The 17,017-nt window shown below is 50.7% G+C and overlaps 8 protein-coding genes across 8 annotated transcripts; 5 read left to right on the plus strand and 3 right to left on the minus strand.

The window, feature by feature from the left end:
- Window positions 1-2: 2 nt before the first annotated feature.
- Window positions 3-582, minus strand: BBA_07240 (uncharacterized protein; the record flags this gene model as incomplete). Its single annotated transcript, XM_008602337.1, has 4 exons — window positions 3-64; window positions 119-179; window positions 232-316; window positions 455-582. 4 exons carry the CDS (start codon window positions 580-582, stop codon window positions 3-5), a joined length of 336 nt encoding a protein of 111 aa, XP_008600559.1.
- Window positions 583-1,066: 484 nt separating this feature from the next.
- Window positions 1,067-3,265, plus strand: BBA_07241 (pentatricopeptide repeat domain-containing protein; the record flags this gene model as incomplete). The annotated part of the gene is made up of 1 exon (XM_008602338.1): window positions 1,067-3,265. The coding sequence occupies one exon, from the start codon at window positions 1,067-1,069 to the stop codon at window positions 3,263-3,265; it is 2,199 nt and encodes a 732-aa protein (XP_008600560.1).
- Window positions 3,266-3,482: 217 nt separating this feature from the next.
- On the minus strand, window positions 3,483-4,643 carry BBA_07242 (SNARE domain-containing protein; the record flags this gene model as incomplete). Its single annotated transcript, XM_008602339.1, has 3 exons — window positions 3,483-3,943; window positions 4,000-4,550; window positions 4,621-4,643. 3 exons carry the CDS (start codon window positions 4,641-4,643, stop codon window positions 3,483-3,485), a joined length of 1,035 nt encoding a protein of 344 aa, XP_008600561.1.
- A 957-nt stretch (window positions 4,644-5,600) lies between these two features.
- On the plus strand, window positions 5,601-6,543 carry BBA_07243 (calmodulin-like protein; the record flags this gene model as incomplete). Its single annotated transcript, XM_008602340.1, has 7 exons — window positions 5,601-5,642; window positions 5,708-5,764; window positions 5,854-5,869; window positions 6,011-6,136; window positions 6,193-6,263; window positions 6,313-6,454; window positions 6,509-6,543. 7 exons carry the CDS (start codon window positions 5,601-5,603, stop codon window positions 6,541-6,543), a joined length of 489 nt encoding a protein of 162 aa, XP_008600562.1.
- A 941-nt stretch (window positions 6,544-7,484) lies between these two features.
- On the plus strand, window positions 7,485-10,211 carry BBA_07244 (AP-1 complex subunit gamma-1; the record flags this gene model as incomplete). The annotated part of the gene is made up of 4 exons (XM_008602341.1): window positions 7,485-7,687; window positions 7,751-7,939; window positions 7,987-10,069; window positions 10,128-10,211. The coding sequence occupies 4 exons, from the start codon at window positions 7,485-7,487 to the stop codon at window positions 10,209-10,211; spliced, it is 2,559 nt and encodes an 852-aa protein (XP_008600563.1).
- Window positions 10,212-10,631: 420 nt separating this feature from the next.
- BBA_07245 (NADH-cytochrome b-5 reductase) lies at window positions 10,632-11,657 on the plus strand (the record flags this gene model as incomplete). Its single annotated transcript, XM_008602342.1, has 3 exons — window positions 10,632-10,694; window positions 10,779-10,868; window positions 10,941-11,657. 3 exons carry the CDS (start codon window positions 10,632-10,634, stop codon window positions 11,655-11,657), a joined length of 870 nt encoding a protein of 289 aa, XP_008600564.1.
- Window positions 11,658-11,861: 204 nt separating this feature from the next.
- Window positions 11,862-13,114, minus strand: BBA_07246 (uncharacterized protein; the record flags this gene model as incomplete). The annotated part of the gene is made up of 2 exons (XM_008602343.1): window positions 11,862-12,974; window positions 13,028-13,114. The coding sequence occupies 2 exons, from the start codon at window positions 13,112-13,114 to the stop codon at window positions 11,862-11,864; spliced, it is 1,200 nt and encodes a 399-aa protein (XP_008600565.1).
- Window positions 13,115-14,952: 1,838 nt separating this feature from the next.
- Window positions 14,953-16,948, plus strand: BBA_07247 (SRP72 RNA-binding domain-containing protein; the record flags this gene model as incomplete). Its single annotated transcript, XM_008602344.1, has 2 exons — window positions 14,953-15,689; window positions 15,751-16,948. The coding sequence occupies 2 exons, from the start codon at window positions 14,953-14,955 to the stop codon at window positions 16,946-16,948; spliced, it is 1,935 nt and encodes a 644-aa protein (XP_008600566.1).
- Between the last annotated feature and the right edge of the window lie 69 nt (window positions 16,949-17,017).

Consider the following 17,017-nt stretch of genomic DNA (forward strand, 5'->3'; position numbering starts at 1 on the left):
GTTTAATCCTTGCCGAAGTAGGTGTTGTGGCCGGTGATCTTACGACCAGCAGCGTACAGAGTAGCTAGCACAATATTAGTAAGAGAAAGGTGGCCCAGCGCGCAGAAAGGTAGCAAACCTCCAAATGTACCCCAAAGACAAATGAGGTAGGGAGTCATGTACCAGCGGCTCCGGCTGTTCTGCAGGGTGTCAGCACCATTCCGCGATACTAGCACGACAATTCGTTCTTACAATCATCCAGAGACGAGTGTGAGCCTTGTAGGCTTGCTGGTAGAAGCGCTGGTGCTTGGGCACGTTGTTCTTAGCGTTGACCAAGCTGTTGTATTGTTAGCCTCGTCACGATCGTACGTGCAATCGGAGGTTTAGCCGAGGAGGACTCGGTGCCATTGCGGCAGGTTGATAGCAGTAAACACCAAAGCCTTGGGTCCTCGTAAGCGTCGAAGGAGTTTCTTACCCCATTTTGAATTTCTTTGAGTCGAGTTCGCGGTCTGGTATTCGGAGCTGTTGCGTTGAAAAGGATGTGTCGGCAGCCAGTATGCATGAGGCCACTGGATGGAGCCTTCGGTGCAGAAATGAGGCCATAATGTGATTGGCCAATGGGCGCTGATGACTCAGCACAGCTTCACTGAATCTAACTCGTCAAGTTTTAATGCAACCTCCAGCAACCGGGCCCGCTAAAATTTGACAGCAGACCATTGGGACAAATGCAGCAGTTATGAGGCTTGTGGTTAGAAGTAATTGTACTTCCTGTGTGTCTCTTCTCTTTGCGAAACTCGATTATCTTACCGGATGAGCCCATAATTTCATGCGCTTCGCATAGATGCATCAACCCTCGAGGGTCTTGCAACAATGCGCATACAACACTTCGAAGCGCATAGGCTCTATGGAGCAGCATAGCTCTGGCATCAGAGCTCGAGATGCACGACACTTGTTCGGCTCGCTGCGCCCCCATTTGAGAGCAAATGTATCCAGCTATGTATTCCTATGTCGGAGATTGCACGAGTACTGCAAACGCACAAGCAGGCCTCTTTTTCTATTCTCGAATCAATCAAGTGCACGTCAGGGGATGGCGACATATCCCGAATGCGACGCGACGAAGAGAAAGAAATTGCCGCTTTCGACCACCGAGGCAGTCGATACGGCTGAGCTAGAGGCGACATATGGCGGGGTTATCGATTGGACCAAAGTTATTATTTGCATGGACAGCACATACGGCGCTCAGGGTGTTTTCGCAGTAATGGAGCGGCTCAGAGAACGCGAAAGCCTTGATGTTGTCATGCCATCGGACCTCATAAGAAACGCCTTTGTTAACGCCGGGATCCAATTGTCGTCGAAGCGACAACTGCTTTTTGCTTGCGCTGATGATCTCCTGCAACGATTCGATTACCGATGGCCGAATCTCTACACAAGATGTATGCACTTTCTATTGGAGAAAGAGTCCTTTGAGGAAGCCGCCGAAACACACGCGTACTTAGCACCCAGTTTTCTCCCTGATCGACACGTCTTGGGCTTATTATTTGAAAACTTTGTCTCGAACCCGGACATCAGAATGCAAAAGGCGCTCAAAGGGATCTATCTTTCCCTACCCCAGCATGATCTTTATGACATAATTATTCCCGCCCTCTTCAAATCAGGCCAATCAAAAATGGCAAAGCGCTGGCGCCAAACATTTTTGCTAAGCGGCGACTTCCCTTCCTCTGAAGCTTCCGGCCCGTTTCTCGCATTTCTGGCCAGTTACTATACCAACACAAATTTTACCCCAGAAGAACGTCGCATACTCGATATCCTCCTAGAGAAAAACAGCCCGAAGAGACGCAAGAACGCGACAACGATAAGATGTATCGCTGCGCCAACGAAGAGCGAAGACGCTTTGGTCTCATCCGCGTGGAGGCTCGAGACTTCTCAAGGCTCAGCTCAGCCACGGCCAGAAATAAAGAGCCTAGTAGATGGATTCGTGGAGAAGTTGTTTGCCAGCAGCTGGACGCCGCCTGATCTCGCTATGCAGTTGGCGAAAAATGCTGGAATTCGATCAATAGGACCCAGGGCGTTCCAAGCTCTTGCCCTTCGAGCAAGCAGTGCGACAGAAGTTAACGAGCTGATCAAATCATTGCACAAACTTAATATTTCCATTCCTGCGGGTGCATACTGTACTGCAATATCAGAATTTGCGAAGCAGGGTCACGACTCCTTGCTGAGCAATCTTTTACAATCTGATATTCACCCGGAGGAATTCGATGATGAAGAGACGAGGCAAATGATTCTGGAACATTCTATCCGCAGACGGGATACGAAACAAGAAGATCTTATGCGGAGTGTCATAAGTGCGATCGACGCGCAAACACGACTGTCGACACAGTCTCCCTCATTGAACCTTGCCACCGCCGCACCTGCATTTACTATAGAGAAGTTGCTGTTTGACGAACCTTGGCGAATGAAACTTGCGCTGGAGCGCATGGTTTCTCTGAATTTGAGAATCGGATCAATCGAAGCTTCTGCAATCTTGCGAAGAGCATTTGCAGCCTTTCCAGCCAACAGCCGTGGCATTGTATGGTGTTCAACTGAGTGTATTCACATTTTGGACGAAGTCATCGGATTGGCTCGCTGCATTGCAGCTCAGGATGTTGCCATCCGTTCCGAGCATTGGAAAATGCTACTGATCGGTTTGGGGCATCAAGGAAGATTGGATGCGTTGGCCCAACTCAGCCTCGAGCTTGTGGACATGTACGACCCCAGCCGTGCATGTTTGTTGCCCGTCCACAAGGTGGACTTGCCCAAGATGACGAAACTGGCTACAGACTTTCTACGGCGCACGGAGCATTCAGGTCTGATTCCTGCTGATCTCTCCTTCTATCATCATCATCATCCTTTATTCAAGATTTTTGATGGCCACTTTCAACGGACTGTCGTGCAATTAGGATTTACCTGGGCTCTGAACCTCTCGGAGGGTACAGCATCAACGCCTGTCGTGCAAAATGCGTTGGTGAGGAAATTTGATGTTGCATCTGGCATACACATTCTGGCAAATCTGCGGGATCGAGGTTGTTTTATCGATATGGATTTGGTTGAGTCGGCTGCCCGCAACGGCATCTACTCCAGCCAGCGAATGAGACAACGTGATGGGGATTCAAGAGGTAGGCAGTGGTTTTCACCAATGCAGATGAAGAAAGTAGCCGATCTGGCTTGGGGAGCAACGCTGATGCCCGCATCATACGTGATCGGTCTCAATCAGAAAGACTTTCGAGCGCTGTCAGCGCCGACGGGATAAAGCATCTTGATCGAAGCGCGAAAACATGTTAATGAACATTTTTGTATATTATTCGAAACCATATACCCCTAACTCCTAGATAAGCCGCAGCGAAACTCTTTATACGACGATATTGTACATGTCCATCACGATGAGAGGTTGTCGAATATTGTTTAATATGTGCAGTGCAGGTTGTCTGACCTTGATGCGAAATTTTGAGACACCAGGCAATGTTCCTTCAACTGGTTTTTTTGGGCTTCACCAAAAGCACAATGAACAAGCCAGCTATCAATATGATGAGCAACAGGATAATTTTGCGCTTTGTCGTCGTTTTCTGGTATCCAGACGCAACTTTGAGCTCGACCTCAGCACCCTTGACGTCTGTATGCATGCGTTCAACATTGTAATCGATACGGTCAAGCATAGTGCCCTGGTCAATGACCATGTTTTGAAGGTCGCGGAAGAGATCCGATAGTTCAATGATTCCCTGAGCTATATCCTCGATCTCGCGTTCTCGTTGGGCTATGACTGCGTCGTTTGATGTGAGTTGTCTCTGTTGAGTGACTTGAAGTGTGGATTGCGAAAAAGATCTGTCGGCATCAGATTCCTGCATCGAAGGGTCGCTGTATGATCCAATTGCTGGTGAGGATGATCGACCGTCTGACGTTGGTTGTCCCAATCCAGCCATGCCCCGAAGCTCTGCAATAATCGTGGTCAGCGGGTAACAGTGACGAAGCCAAAGATTATTCCCTTACTCTTGAGGTATGCGCTCTGTTTCTTGCGGAAGTTCGCACTGGCGTCCTGCACCCTCGTAGCTAGAGAGATCTGTATATTCTTGGCCATGGTCTCTTCAGCACGGCTGATAGTCCCAGATTGCTTCGATTCGCGGACCATCTGCTCCACACGCTGAATACATCTGTGGCAGTCATGGAAGCCCTTTGTAATCTCTTGGGTAAGCTTCTCAATTTGTGCCTCCTCGGTTCGTTTCGCTTCATCGTCGTTGAATCCAGGCAACACATGTTTTTGATGCAGCTTCTCCAAACGCTGCCCCTTTGTTACAATATCGGAAAGAAGGTCGGTAATTTCGTCCGATACGTCTGCCCATCGAGGTGGAAGCAAATCCATCTCGATTACAGCGTCGCCATCGTCATCGAATGCGCCGCCCGAGAGCAGGCCGCGCCGATCCTCAGCGGCATAATTGCTGGTTGAGTACGCATCCGAAAACGCACCAGTACCAGAAGCGCTTCCGCCATACTTGTTTCGCTGTGTAGGGTGGTGCGCATACGACTGTCGGTACGAAATATATCTTTAGAAACAAGGTCTGTTAGCAATTAGGGGCGCACTCAGGAGTGCTTGCGCGCAGGAGGCTTTCCTACAGGTTGGTGCGGTCGCGCCACATGGCGGACGCAATTACAACGCGAAATTTCCGTCCTGTATTGTCTGAGCAGGCGATGCGGCTTTTCTGGAAATCAAAATTGTCGGATGAGACGTCGATGGGAGTAGGGTCTGGTGGCCAAGCTGGACTGTGGTGGATGTGTTGTAGTAGGTTAGCCCGTTAGCATAGGTAGTTACATACCCCAGGTACGTGTGGCCTCTTTGGGGATGACGCTGCCCGCAGTGCCAGCCGTTGGTGGGAGCGAACAAGTGGTGGATCCGGTTACAGCATGTGTTAGAAACTCTTGGCTTATCAGGAAAAGAGTATTGTTTACAGCTATGAGGATTCTATTTACATAACAGATGTGTAGTAAGAATTGGGTTTGGCATAATTTGATGCTGTCGGCCTGGGCAATCGAACGCCAGAGCTTTGCAGAGCCTGATAACGTTGCTCTATGCCTTTCTCTATGACATCAGCAAACCAACAAGCCAGCACCAGCCTGCTAGGGATTGCCCGGCTGCCATCCCGCAGACTGAGACAGTTGCGAATGACTTGCAACACAACTTTTCTTCATGATGTCGAGTTAATGGGCTCCCAGGTGGTGATTGGCAACAAATAGCTGAGCTGTCACGTGGCAGAGAGATACTCTTCCTCTGGTGACTGGGAGGCAGTTACCTGGCAGCCGGTGGAGCTGTTTATACGTAGGTACCACCTTGCCTACCTAACCAAGCGGCGGCGCGTCTGTGTCAGAGGGGCAGCGTCAGCTCTTTGGTGCATGCTCCCTGTGGGTGCACACAACTGTTATTTCTGCCTTGCTTGCTCCCCCCTTTGCTTTTCCCCACGTCTGCTGTCGCAAACTGAGCAAAAGCAGTCAAGATCTTGTGAACCTCACGCTGCTGTCACCTAGACACTTGAGCTTTACTCTCGTTCATTCTCTTCTCTCCTCATCCTATCCACCATGGTTCGTCTATCACTGAGCCGATGTCCGCACCCTCTCACCGCCCGCTTGTCGGCGACCCCGCGGTGAGGGGCTGGGACAGAAAATAGCTACGGCTACCGCCTATTGCTAACGCATCTACTTCGTGCAGGCTGATTCCCTTACCGAAGACCAGGTCGCCGAATTCAAGGAGGCTTTCTCTCTCTTTGTAAGTTGATCAACACACTCGGTTCCCATGTCGCGCCTCGGCGCTTCGGCGTCGCTTCTGAACCTCGTCACTAACCGCTGTTCGTGCAGGACAAAGATGGCGATGGTGAGTACCCCCAACACCCTTCGCTACCTACCTCGAATCGAAATCCGGCCTTCGAAAAGCCAATTACCGACCTATTTTGCTTATTGCCGAAGTTTACACTGTCCGTATCCGAAGAACATCGAGCTAATATCAAGATTACAGGTCAGATCACCACTAAGGAACTCGGCACTGTCATGCGCTCTCTCGGCCAGAACCCTTCCGAGTCGGAGCTTCAGGATATGATCAACGAGGTTGATGCCGACAACAACGGCACCATCGATTTCCCCGGTATGTGTAGTGGTTACGTCAGTGCTATTTGGCGCAGCAGCTTACTAGAAGAAAAGAATTCCTCACTATGATGGCCCGCAAGATGAAAGATACCGATTCCGAGGAGGAAATTATGGAAGCTTTCAAGGTTTGTTTGGTAGGCAATTTGACTTGTTCAGCCGACTAAACAAGCACAGGTCTTCGACCGCGACAACAACGGCTTTATTTCCGCTGCTGAGCTGCGACACGTCATGACTTCCATCGGTGAGAAGCTCACTGATGACGAGGTGGACGAGATGATCCGTGAGGCTGATCAGGACGGCGATGGCCGTATTGACTGTAAGTCGCATCAACTCAAAGCGTGCCACACATTAAGGCTAACACTCTTTCTAGATAACGAGTTTGTCCAGCTCATGATGCAAAAATAGACCAAAATCCTTTTAGTGAGCTTTCCAATGAGCTATATATCTACGATACAGTTGCTTCGAGGCCAATGCTTGTCAACAGCATCGCGGTGTACGGAGTAATCCAGTGTGTAATGCGAATTTGGAGAGCAGGTCTTCCATCCTCACGATGCCACAAAAGATGACGAGCGAATCACATTATTTGCCAAAACTTGCCAAAATAGCCAAGAAACTCAAACCCCTTATGTATGGGATGATATGCTGCTTTATAATTTTGCTATGAGCTTCAACAGTAAGCTGTTGACGTAGGATCGATATTTTTTCTTTGGCAAACAAAAGTCACTGTTTAAATGCTCGTGTGGTCGCAGCCTCTTGTCCCAAAGTGCATTGCTGTTGTTGTCTGTGACTCACGCACTGTATGTTCTGTTGGCGACTTGCTCTGAAATTGAACACTCATGCCCCCCCCCCCCCCTGACATATGTATCCGTAGTAACTGAGGACTCGAGAGCAGTCATGGCGCTGCTCAAGATAGAATCGAAATCTGAAGTTTTTCTTTCTATAGCTATAATCAAGCACGAAGTCACGCCCATTTCAACGCCAAAGTCAAGGCGCAATATGCGGATCTCATGTGAAAGCACTCCTGTCATGATGAGGGCGGGCCGCACTTTTCCCGAGCGATAGAGCGGTCGGTGGTGGTGGCTGTATGGTGATATTATTAGTGGCCTCTGTGCTGCCCCACGTTCGTCGATGGACACACCTGCCCACCACACACTCGACCCGACAGTTGCGCATAGCTTGGCGCTACTTGTTCCTATCGCATTCACGCTTGAACGGGGACCAGTCGAGGTTAAGAGGTCTAGATATTCCAGATCTCTATCTCGTGCGTTGCTTGCACAGGATATCGCCCTATTTCGGGAACCTGCCCAGCTAGGCGACCCATTCCCCGGGTCGTCCCCCTACCCAAGATGAGCTCCCGTATGACGAGCCGCAACAACCTTTATACATCCAGAAGCCCAGCAGATACTGACAACTACGTCGTGACAGTCAAACAATTCATCCGCAATGTGCGTGCCGCGAAGACAATCGCCGACGAACGAGCCGTGATCCAGAAAGAAAGCGCTGCTATACGAGCAAGCTTTCGCGAAGAGAGCGCTGACCATGGCATTCGGTATGCTACATATCTTGATAGCTTCACTACCGGTACCATCCAATCGCTTACATGTTAATCCAGTCGAAACAATGTTGCGAAGCTGCTCTACCTCTTCACACTCGGCGAGCGAACACACTTTGGCCAGATCGAATGCATCAAGCTGCTTGCCTCACCCCGCTTCGCCGACAAGCGACTAGGACATCTCGCGACCAGTCTACTACTGGATGAAAATCAAGAGGTCTTGACTCTGGTTACAAACTCTCTCAAAAAGTGAGCTTCAAAAATTAGCAAACGTAATGTATTCTAACATCAGCCAGCGATCTTGGTCATTCGAATCAATACATTGTCGGTCTAGCGCTGTGCACACTCGGAAACATAGCATCTATTGAAATGTCGAGAGATTTGTTTCCCGAGATCGAGAACCTTTTATCGACTTCAAACCCATACATTCGACGCAAGGCTGCACTGTGTGCCATGAGAATATGCCGAAAGGTGCCGGATCTCCAAGAACACTTCTTGGAAAGAGCTACTCAGCTTCTCTCGGACAGAAACCATGGTGTTCTTCTTTGTGGCCTGACATTGGTTACTAGTCTCTGCGAAGCCGATGAAGAAGAAGGCGGCGAAGAAGGCATCGTAGAGAAATTCCGCTCTTTTGTTCCTGGTCTGGTCAAGATCTTGAAGAGCCTGTCTACATCAGGTTATGCGCCGGAGCATGATGTCACAGGTATCACAGACCCCTTCTTGCAAGTTAAGATTCTTCGCCTCCTGAGAATACTCGCAATGGGTGACGCTGAAACGAGCGAGCATATCAATGATATCCTTGCACAAGTTGCTACCAATACGGACTCCTCCAAAAACGTCGGAAACTCCATTCTTTACGAAGCAGTCCGAACTATTCTCGATATTGAAGCCGACTCGGGTTTGCGCGTCCTCGGCGTCAATATTCTGGGAAAGTTTTTGACAAACCGCGACAACAATATTCGCTACGTTGCTCTAAACACCCTGATCAAGGTCGTTGCTATCGAACCAAATGCCGTTCAGAGACATAGAAACACGATTCTAGAATGCTTGAGAGACCCGGATATTAGCATCAGGCGGAGAGCGTTGGAGCTGAGCTTCACTCTTATCAACGAGAGCAATGTCCGCGTCCTGATTCGCGAGCTCCTTGCTTTCCTTGAGGTTGCTGATAACGAGTTCAAGCCCACGATGACGAGTCAAATTGGTATCGCAGCAGACAAGTTTGCTCCAAACAAAAGATGGCACTTCGATACCATGCTGCGTGTTCTTTGCCTCGCAGGCAACTTCGTGAAAGAACAAATCCTCTCTTCTTATGTCCGCCTTATTGCGACGACCCCTGAGCTCCAGACCTATGCTGTGCAGAAGTTGTACATCAACCTCAAAAAGGACATTACCCAAGAGAGCCTGACACAGACTGGCGCTTGGTGCATTGGAGAGTATGCTGACGCGCTACTCAAGGGTGGCCAACATGAAGAGGAGGAGCTCGTTCACGAGGTCAAAGAGAGCGAAATCATTGACTTGTTTACTCTCATCCTCAACAGCAGTTACGCCAACCAAGTTTCTACAGAATACATTGTCACAGCACTCATGAAGCTTACCACGCGCTTCACAGATGCATCTTCAGTTGAGAGAGTCAGACGCATACTTCAGAATCACCAAACGAGCCTGGATGTCGAAGTACAGCAGCGTGCTGTCGAGTACAGCAATCTGTTTGGCTTTGACCAAATCCGTCGTGGTGTGCTAGAGAAAATGCCACCGCCGCAAATCAAAGAGGAGTCGCGTGTCCTCGGTCCCGCCCCAACAAAGAAATCAAAGGCTGCTGTTAACCGCAGATCCAAGGTCGTCAAACCGACAGAGCAAGATCTCCTCGATATTATGGATACTCCTGCTACAACAATGACCCCTCCTAGTGGCGGCCAGAGCTCCAACTCCAATCTTTTGGCGGATATTCTGGGCGGTGGCCTAACTTCCGATTCCACCTCAGGTCAGGCCTCACAGTCGAATACCTCGTCCATCATGGATTTATTTGGCAGTGGACCTGGACCTTCGGCCGCATCTGCGGCCCCGTCATCTATTGGGTTGGATATGGCCTCTCAGCCTGCGGCATCCCAACCTCAACCTACCTCGCAAGGCAGCCAGGGCATTGCTTGTTATAACTCAAATGACCTCAACGTCAAATTCCAAGTTCAGCGTAACACAGAAGGAATGATACAGGCGACTGCAAAGTTCCAAAACACGTCTGGCTCTGCAACCCTGTCTAATGTTGGTCTCCAAGCTGCCGTTCCCAAATCTCAGAAACTTCAGCTCCTCAGCATCTCCTCCACAACTTTATCACCTGGCGCTGACGCTACTCAAATGATGAGAATTTCGGGATGCAAAGGAGTACGTATACAAGTCGTGAAACTACAACACGTCAAAGTTTACTAACATGTCGTGACAGCCCCTCCGTCTTCGCCTCCGAATCGGCTACACTCACCCAAGTGCAGGTCAAGTAATTGAGCAGGTCAATTGGACAGAATCTTAGGAGATCTTGAAGCAGTGCAATTAGAGCGACTGATCAGTACATGTAAAAGAAAAGAAGCACGTCGAAGCAGCTGATCTGCGTCATGTTTAAACCATGACGAGGTGAAGACATGCAGATGGTGGCGAAACAGGATCACGTTTAATGTCAGTTTGGCAAGCATATATATAAAAATTCTATATCCTGCAAGTCTTCTACAGAGCAACCTGGTCTGCTGTGTCAAGCTTGAATACCTAGTCGTGGCCAGCGACTAGTGACAGGACTTACCCAAAGTGGAGGCGATACATCCCAAGAAACCGGCCGTTGCGTATATTTCTCTATGAACAGCTTACACATCGTCGGCCATCTTTCCAGAGCCACGTATAGGATACTGCCTGGTGTGAGTTGATTCAGTCCCGTTCCACAAACGCCGGCCATACAAGTATGGAACTGCAAGCGACGAAGTTGCGACATTTAGATCGCACTCGCCAAGAGCCACGCGAGAAGGTAAGTGGCTGAACGGCTGAGCACCTCTCGCACAAGGAAAGGGAAAAAAGAACAAGCAAGTAGAGTGATTGACTCGCTTTTCAGAACTTACTACCGGTGAAGATTGTGGGTGTTCGAAAGGTCAATCAGAAGATTCGTCTCTTAAGGCTCGGGTTACAAGAGGGCCCGTCGAGCGTGAGTATCCGATCAGATACTCGACGGCTGCGTCGCATATATATCATGAAACTAAGTCAATATTATCTGAAGTTTCTTGCAGGACAGTGGCTGGATGTCTTTATGCCGGGTGACCCGAGGCCGGGCGGCTTTACCATAGCCTCGGCGCCGTCGGCAGCGACGCAAGCTGCGGAGCCGCACTTTGAGCTGGCCGTCCAAGAAGCGCCCGAGAATCCCGCGGCGGCATGGCTATGGAGGCCGGAGAACGACATATTGGGGCAAGACTTGACCGTTCGTATCGGTGGGAGCTTTATCTGTCCGCCGAAAGAGGGCCTTGGTGGGATTCAACGCATCGTCCTCGTGGCTGGCGGGGTGGGCATCAACCCGCTCATGAGCATGTTGAGCTACTTGGCCGACGAGAGTAGGAATCTGGACATTCGAGTCTCACTAATGTATGCCACAAAGGTGCCCGAGGATGGGAATTTGGCAGGAGTCCTATTTCTGGATAGAATCGTGGACCTGTTCCGACGAGGTCAAGTCGCAGGCGAAGTTGAGCTTTTTCTTACTGGGCCGGTGTCTCAATTCCGAGATGTGACGGCGGACAGAACAGGCCAAGTCGAAATAAGATTTGGAAGAATGACAAGAGAAGACCTCATGCCGAAGATCTGGGCCAGCAGCAGCAAGGATGACACGCTGGTATATGTCTGCGGTCCGCCCGCTATGACTGATTATTTCGTTGAGATATTGACAGCTCCAGGCATGGCCAGCCTCATTGATGCTGCGTGTGTAAAGTCAGAGAAATGGTGGTGACGTTGAAATGTCAAACAACATTCTGGCAAACTGGAAGCAGTATGAGCAAGTGGTATATTTAGAATGACTATTCCCCTCATATAAATAGCTATCAACGCCGAAGATCAAACTTTTGTTGCCAATGATGCCCAAATTGCCCGAGAACTGCCGAGCAGACACCTCTGAGATTCTCTCATCCATCAACAATGCCATGTAGTCCTGAAATTAGCCAAAAAGGTCTTGAGCCTTCTGTCTCTGTTTCGTCCTGCTCCCATCAAACAACTCCTTGCCCGCATTGTCATTGCCCAGCTTGCCAGGGAACAGCTCGCGGGCATTTGCAGAGCCTTTGATATTAAATCCTCTGCTTGGTTGGCTAGTCTGATTTGCCGCACCTCTTATGTTGAAACCCCCGCCCGTGGAACCCACGGGCACAGAAACAACCTTGGGCATGTCTTCCTCCCGAAGATGAGCGGAACCAATGGCATCCTCCAATCTATCGAGTTGGCCACTTCCGGAACCGGCTTTGGAAGGGAATAGTTCTTTGGATCTGTTTCCTGTGCGAAGTCGCTCCTTGACGGCCCGCGCGGACTCCTTGTTGCGAGACGAGCCTTGTATACTATCCATGGCGGCATCACCGTCGTCATCACGCAGAGGAGAGGCAGAGCGATCACGGCGCGAGGCTCTATCAGCGAATAGCTCCTTGCCACGATTTTCTCTCGCGTATGAATCTTGTCTGTCTCGCGATTGAGAACGTCTCCTTGTTGCTTGGCGTGGCGCATCATCGTACATGCTCGCCTCGAATGTTTCCACCTCTTCATCCGAGTCGCGACGGCGATGGCCACTGCCTCTTCGGTATCCACTATCCCGGTCTCGATAGCGGGAGCGAGAGTCACGCTGGCGCCGACGGCGCTCTTCAGGATCGTGCTCTGGGTGAAGAAGATAGTAACGGCTACGGAGCGCTGCACCAGCCTGCTTCCTGTCGCGGGCTACCGCAAACCTGACGTGAATGGTGATCTCTGACCTTCCTTCGACCGGTTTTGCAGGCAGCGCTTCGCCTATAGGAAGAGCTGTGGCGTCGGCAATTTCAATAGAGCTGAGCGCGACCAAGGCGTCGCGAGCGGTCGAATCGGACCCGAACACCAAGTTTGCGGACGTGTCATCAACCCATTCGACTCTGTCAACAGGAGCGAAGTGGGATTTGACATACGCCTTGATGTCGTCTGTGTGTAGCGAATCAACACCACTTATGTTGATCTTGTTCGGTACAATAGTAGCGTCTTCGTCGGGCTTTGGCTCGTCGTCCGCGATTTCGCCGGGCTCGTCCACCTCGTCGGGTTGCTGAGAAGGCGTTAGTTACGAGGAGCAGCCTCGATGACATGAATCCATCATACCAGAATATCATCTGCCACGGGATCATGCGCGACTAAAGCGTCGTGGCTACCTTCGACGGCATCGCCCATCTCAATATCCAGATCCATCGCAGCTGGACTTGTTCCGCAAGGCACTTGAGATTCGGGCCGGTAGCTAGTAGAAATGGTAGTCGGAGTGGCTCACGCTCTGAACAATTCAAACAAAAGTTGAGCGTAGAATTATTATCGGGGATAATCAGGAGCGAATATGCTTTAAGGAAATGCTGGCGTGCAAAGTCGTAAGATTGCGTGAGGTTAACGCGGGAATGCGCTGTCGTGCACTATCGCAAAGCTGGCCCGCTCAACTGTAGTTGACTCGCACCCTATACCTACCTACCTAGGTAGTAGGTAGTGCGCAAGATGCCCTGAGCGCTGAATGGCAAGCAACTGAATCTGCATGTTTGCGATTTTAACTAATATTAGGCCAGCGTATAATAAACAGTGCCGAAGTTTTGAGCCTGAGAGCATTTGATTCTTCTTTTCTCTCTGGCATATGGCGTAAACATGAATCTGTGTGACTGAGCCAACCACGTGCGCTCTTGAGCCGCCGAACGATTATTCGTCTGCTAACGAATCTTTCTACGCGGCCCTCTCATCATCAAAAATTGATCATTGAAATCTCGTCATGGGAAACTTTGGAGAACTAATCGCACTTTTGCTGGATACATATGGCAGATGCATGTCGCTGGTCCGCAAATTGTGCCAAAATAAGACATACCAACGTCAGGAAAGTCTTCAGTCGGGCCGCCAGCTGCGTCGCCAACTTCGCTCTGATAGAAGCCAATTGGACAGTGTCTATTCGGCTCAGCTCTCCCATTGTGGAACGGCATTGCATGTCGGGGACCGCAAGTATCCCAATTGGAGTATCGTACCTCCGCTGTAACTGACGAGAGTGTAGATCAATCACGCCAGTCGCTACGCAAGCTGGTTAAGAAGATTGAGGAAACTATCAAGAAGGTTGTTGATATGCTCAAGTATAACCCAGCATCGCCCCTCGACTATCCGTCGCTTCTGTCTTTGTCACAGTCATCACGGAAACAAGCAATGAGCACCATATCAAGCCTCTCAAATAAAGTCAACAACGATCGGCTTAGAAGGAAGGGAAAATCAAGCCGAGCATCGAATAGATCAAGTATTTCCAAACAGCAGGAATCGAGGAGGAAAGGGGTAGAAAGATCATGCGAGGCTCTAAGCCAAACATCAAGGCGAACTGGCTCAAAGGGAGGCTTTCGCGGTTCCACTTCGATCGAAACCATGCACTCTGACAGTACCAAAATCGGCGAGATTCGCCGACGGAGACAGACTGGCTCAGTGAACCAGCCTCATGTACATTATCCGATACGTTCCCTGGAGAGACGAGGCGCGGACGTGAAAGGTAGAAGCTGGTGGAATAGGTTCAGAAGCCGAAACTAAGCGACCTTTTTAAGAGCCACGTTGTGTTGTACCTGATCAATGGAGGCAGAAACTTGCGCTAGATAACGACGCACGATTCTACACGTGAAAACTTAATGAGGAAATATCATGCAGTAGAATCTACTTGATATTTCATCTCTTCTTTTATTTCATCTCTTCTTTGGCAGTGGCATTGCATGATCGAAATCTGGCCTTACACAGTGAACTACAGCGACAAGCCCCACCATCGCCCACAACGCCGCAACCCCGCGATCCAAAAAATCACCGGAGCTGGTCGCAAGCTGAACATCCAAGAAGAAACGCCTCGTCACGCTTGCCTCTGCGGTCACAGGACACTTCGAGACCTATCCACCTGTTGATACCCGAGCAACCCTTGCTATCGAGTACGAACCATAGACTTGAACCTTGCCGACGACGACCAATCGCCCTGTCGTCACAGAGCCTCGAGAAGCCAGAGACCCCCTGCGTCAAGCGATGAATTGAGTACAGCAACCATGTCCCCAGATCCAGCCGCTGCCCTCAGCGCATTGCTGCGTGGCGCCACGATCGACGATGACGAGGAGATTCTCAAAGCCGCCAATGCCGCAATCAAGGCCGACAAGAGCAATATTCTCGCTAGGCACACCAAACTTGTGGCACTGCTCAAGCTCGACCGATTCGACGATGCCGCCCGTTTCCTTGCCGAGAGCGGCTCCGCACTAGAAAACAAGTGCATTCTCGAGAAGGCTTATGCTCTTTACAAATCAGGAGAGCTTGAAGAGGCCACTTCGATACTCAAAAAGGCTGGCCTGCGTGAGCGTAGCCTGCAGCATATTGCCGCTCAGGTTGCCTACAGGGCCGAACGATTTGGCGAAGCAGGTCAAATTTACGAGCAACTGCTCGACGGGTATGCGGGGGACGAAGAAAACGACCTGAATATCAACCTAAAGGCTGTGCATGCACAAGCTGAGTGGAGTGGCCTGTCTGCGCCGTCAGAGCCACTTCGTAGCATGCCTGATTCGTTTGAACTGTGTTACAACATTGCTTGCGCAAGCATCGCTAGAGGCGAGCTTGGCGAAGCAACCAAGCTGCTTCAACGGGCAGCCTCGCTTTGTAAGGCTTCCGACGACTTGGACGAAGAGGATAGAGAAGCAGAGCTGCGTCCTATATGGCTCCAGCAGGCTTATGTCTATGCCCGAGAGGGGAAGTTAAATGAGGCGCTTGATCTTTACAACTCGATAGGGTCAATCAGGTATGAAACGTGGCAATTTGGGGTCTTTCTTGCGCCTCAACCATACTAATTCTACCTCTAGCAATGACGACGAGGACTTTATTATTGTTGCCCGACAGAATCGTCTTTCACTCGAAGCGAAGCCCACCAACCCATACCTCCTACGTAGGCAGATGGATGCCGGTGATGTCAAGGCAGAAAATGCCAAGCTCTTCAGCTATCAGTCGAGCCGCGAGCGACAAAATTCACTTCTTCTCGACTTGGACGTTCATAAATCAAGCGGCGTCCAGGAAAAATCACACAAGTTACTTCAGCAGTCAGAACAGCCAACGAGTTGCGCTAGCGTCAATGCCATGGCGGTCGTGAATGCGGCTGCTGTGGCCCATGGGCTGGATGACAGAGCAGCTGTCCGAAAGCTCCAGACCCTTGCTGCCAAGCGACCTCTGGACGTGGGCCTCATTCTTACAATCATCCAGCTTCAGCTCCGTCTCAGCCGCAAGGGAGCAGCGTTGTCTCTTCTTCAGAATTTCTTTACTCGGCTAGAGAAGGAAGACACTGATGCTGCAAGAGACGTTCGCTTCTGTCCTGGCCTGGTTGCACTGGCGGTGTCTTTGATGCGCGCGCAGGGACACGAGAACTCTGCCAAAGCCGAATTTGTCACGGCCGCTAAGCACTGGACGAGTCGCCCTACCGCGTCTTCGGACTCTCTGTTGAGGGAATCCGGCATCGAGCTTATGCGTTCATCGAACCCTGAAGATCTGAAGCTGGCAGGATCAGCGTTTGAGAAGCTTTTTGCCGAACACAAAGGCTCTCACATTGCCTCTGCTGGCCTGGTTGCCTCGCTAGCCGCTGTGGACACAGACAAGACTAGCCAGCACATGTCTGAGCTTCCGCCCGTCGAGTCCCTCATCAAGGGAATCAACGTGAAGAGCCTTCTTCAGGCGGGTGTTGCGGCTGCCCCGAGCCGACCCAACACAAAGAAGCGTGCGGCCCCCGATGCCTCCGAGAAGGCGACTGCAAAGCGCCGTAAACGCCGCCTACCAAAGAACTACGAAGAGGGCAAGGTCCCTGACCCCGAGCGCTGGCTTCCTCTGCGAGACCGCTCGTCGTACCGGCCAAAGAATAAAAAGGGCAAGAAGAAGGCTGCCGAGTCGACCCAGGGTGGCGTCGTCAAGGAGGAGGAGACGTTGGGACTTGTTGGCGGTGGTGGCGTCAAGGTCGAGAAAGCTGGCGGTGGCGGTGGTGGCGGAGCCAAGAAGAAGAAGAAGGGCAAGAAATAGAACCGCGGAGCTGCTCCAATTCGTCTCCGCGGCGCCTAGGAATACATGTGACCAGTCGTATTGCAAGAG

The sequence above is a fragment of the Beauveria bassiana genome (genome assembly GCF_000280675.1).
Source record: "Beauveria bassiana ARSEF 2860 unplaced genomic scaffold BBA_S00023, whole genome shotgun sequence".
Lineage (NCBI taxonomy): Eukaryota > Fungi > Ascomycota > Sordariomycetes > Hypocreales > Cordycipitaceae > Beauveria > Beauveria bassiana.